Below are 2376 nucleotides of genomic sequence, written 5' to 3'. Positions count from 1 at the left end.
AAAAAAAAAAAAAGACTATAAAGGTAATCTGGAGTGGAACAGTGCAGGGTGGATGGAGCAAGAGCCAAGAGAACCTCAGTAAGCATTGACGTCCCTGTGACAGACCCAAAGGAAAAGCTGGGACCAAGCCAGAGCACCACTCTTGGCTAGTGTGGTCACTGACCACCCCCACTTCCATCACTCCATCATCAGGGAAATGAAAACAAATTGGAAAAAATATTTTTCCCTTTGAATATTTCATATAAATGGAGTCATACAGTATGCAGCTCTTTTGTGACTGGCTTCTTCTGCTTAGATACAGACACTTATTATATGATTCCATTTATATGAAATGTCTAGAAAAGGCAAATATATAGTAAGAGAAAGTAGGTTGCCTGGGTCTAAGGATGCTCTTAAGGAATGACTACAAATGGTCATTGGGGGCGGATCTTTCTGGAGTGATGGAAATGTTTTAAAATTGGAGGGTGGTGATGGTTGCACACATTTGTACATTTACTAAAACTATGACCTACACAGATGAGTGAATTATTTAATAGGCGAATCACGTTATCAGTAAAGCAGTTTTAAAAATTGTTTCTCCTTTCCCTTACCTAAAGTCTGGGCTATCTGTGCCGGTGGAAAAAGGACTTGGAGACAGCGATTTAAGTAAGGAACAAGGTCTTCCAGAAAGACAGTGCAGAACTGGACAAAGAGCTCTTGCTCCCCATTGCTGAAGGCAGCCTCTTCAGCTCGATGGAAGGCCAAGATTACTTTGGTTACCTAAGAGAAAAGGAACCATAGTCAATCACTGGGGAGTCTATCACTGTCAGTAGTGCATGAAACTAAGCAAAACCGTGCAGCTTGCAAGTTTTCATGAAGAAAGTAACTTCAAGCAATACATCATATTGCTATCTTATTTACACTCAGATTGTGGTCAATCTCCACTTGATTGATAGATTTCTGACCCAACTTTTTTTTTTTTTTTTTTTGAGAAAGTCTCACTATGTTGCTCTTGGTAGAGGGCCGTGGTGTCACAGCTCACAGCAACCTCCAGCTCTTGGGCTTAAGTCATTCTCTTGCCTCAGCCTCCCAAGTAGCTGGGACTATAGGCGCCTGCCACAACGCCCAGTTATTTTTTGGTTGCAGTCATCATTGTTGTTTAACAGGCCTGGGAGGGGCTCCAACCCACCAGCTTCGGTGTATGTGGCCACGCCCTACTCACTGAGCTATAGGCGCTGAGCCCTGACCCAACCTCTTTCATTAACTGGGGTATAGTTTCTAGTTCCAGTGGAGGAAGATCATGAAATTCTACAAAAATACACAGTTTTTGACTCCTATGGTGGATCAACTAGAACTGTGTTGGGTCCAGGAAAATGCAGCAAAAATTATACAAGTTTCTACTAAATGAGGCCTCGGAGGCTCCAGAAAGCTAGAATCACTAGAAAATTATAAAAGAAGACAGCTAGAAAATAGAGGTTCCACAAAAAAACAGCAGAGCAACCTAGCTGATATTACAAACCGGTGGCACAATGACAGGGTTAAGAATAAAGACTGAGCGTTAAGACATTTCCTGGGTTCAGATACCAGCCCTGCACTTGGTTCTGTGACTTCCAACTGAGTAAATACTCTGTGCCACCTGTGCCTCAGTTTCCTAATCTATAAAATAAGACCAGAAAAAGGACCTAACTCATAGGGCTGCGAGGCTTAAATCTTAACATGTGTAAAGTATGATGAATGCTACCCACCATAGAGTAAGCACTATATAAATGTTTGCTGATACTGTTATTTGAATTTCACTGACTCTAAAAAAGGTCAATATCATTCTTTCTTAGATAGCACACCAACAAAGATTTTATTCAAGTTACAGCTGCCACCTGGCTGACAGCAATTATAATGTGCCATTTATTTTTTATTTTTATTCTTTTTTTGAAACAGAGCCTCAAGCTGTCTCCCTGGGTAGAGTGCTGTGGCATCAGAGCTCACAGCAACCTTCAACTCCTGGACTCAAGCGAGTCTCCTGCTTTAGCCTTCCACGTAGCTGGGACCACAGGTGCCAGCCACAACGCCCGGCTATTTTTTGGTTGCAGCCGTCGTTGTTTGGCGGGCCTGGGCTGGATTTGAACCCGCCACCTTAGATGTATGTGGCTGGCGCCTTAGCCGCTTGAGCCACAGGCGCGGAGCCGTGCCATTTATTGTTAAGGAGCATCGTCACAATACCTATGATGGAGAAAGCAAAGATTTAACTGTGTAAAAACTGTGCACCACACTAGGATATCATTATTGTTGTTATTACTTGTCAGGCAGAATTCTAAAATGGCAGCCTATGGCTCAAGCGGCTAAGGTGCCAGCCACATACACCTGAGCTGGCAACTTTGAATCCAGCCCGGCTGCCAAACA

At 43.2% G+C, this 2376-nt stretch overlaps 1 protein-coding gene across 1 annotated transcript in view; it reads right to left on the bottom strand.

Moving 5' to 3' along the window:
* The window catches only part of COG8 (component of oligomeric golgi complex 8), a 13076-nt gene that overhangs the window by 1521 nt on the left and 9179 nt on the right, over positions 1 to 2376 (bottom strand). Inside the window, exon 4 of the mRNA XM_003791449.3 lies at positions 591 to 759. Within this exon, the coding sequence (XP_003791497.3) occupies positions 591 to 759 (169 nt within the window). The remainder of the gene's footprint in view (positions 1 to 590; positions 760 to 2376) is intronic.

The sequence above is a fragment of the Otolemur garnettii genome, unplaced genomic scaffold (assembly GCF_000181295.1).
Source record: "Otolemur garnettii isolate 467f Iridium unplaced genomic scaffold, OtoGar3 scaffold00047, whole genome shotgun sequence".
NCBI classification, from domain to species: Eukaryota; Metazoa; Chordata; class Mammalia; order Primates; family Galagidae; genus Otolemur; species Otolemur garnettii.
This window is presented reverse-complemented; position numbering and strand designations above follow the sequence as displayed.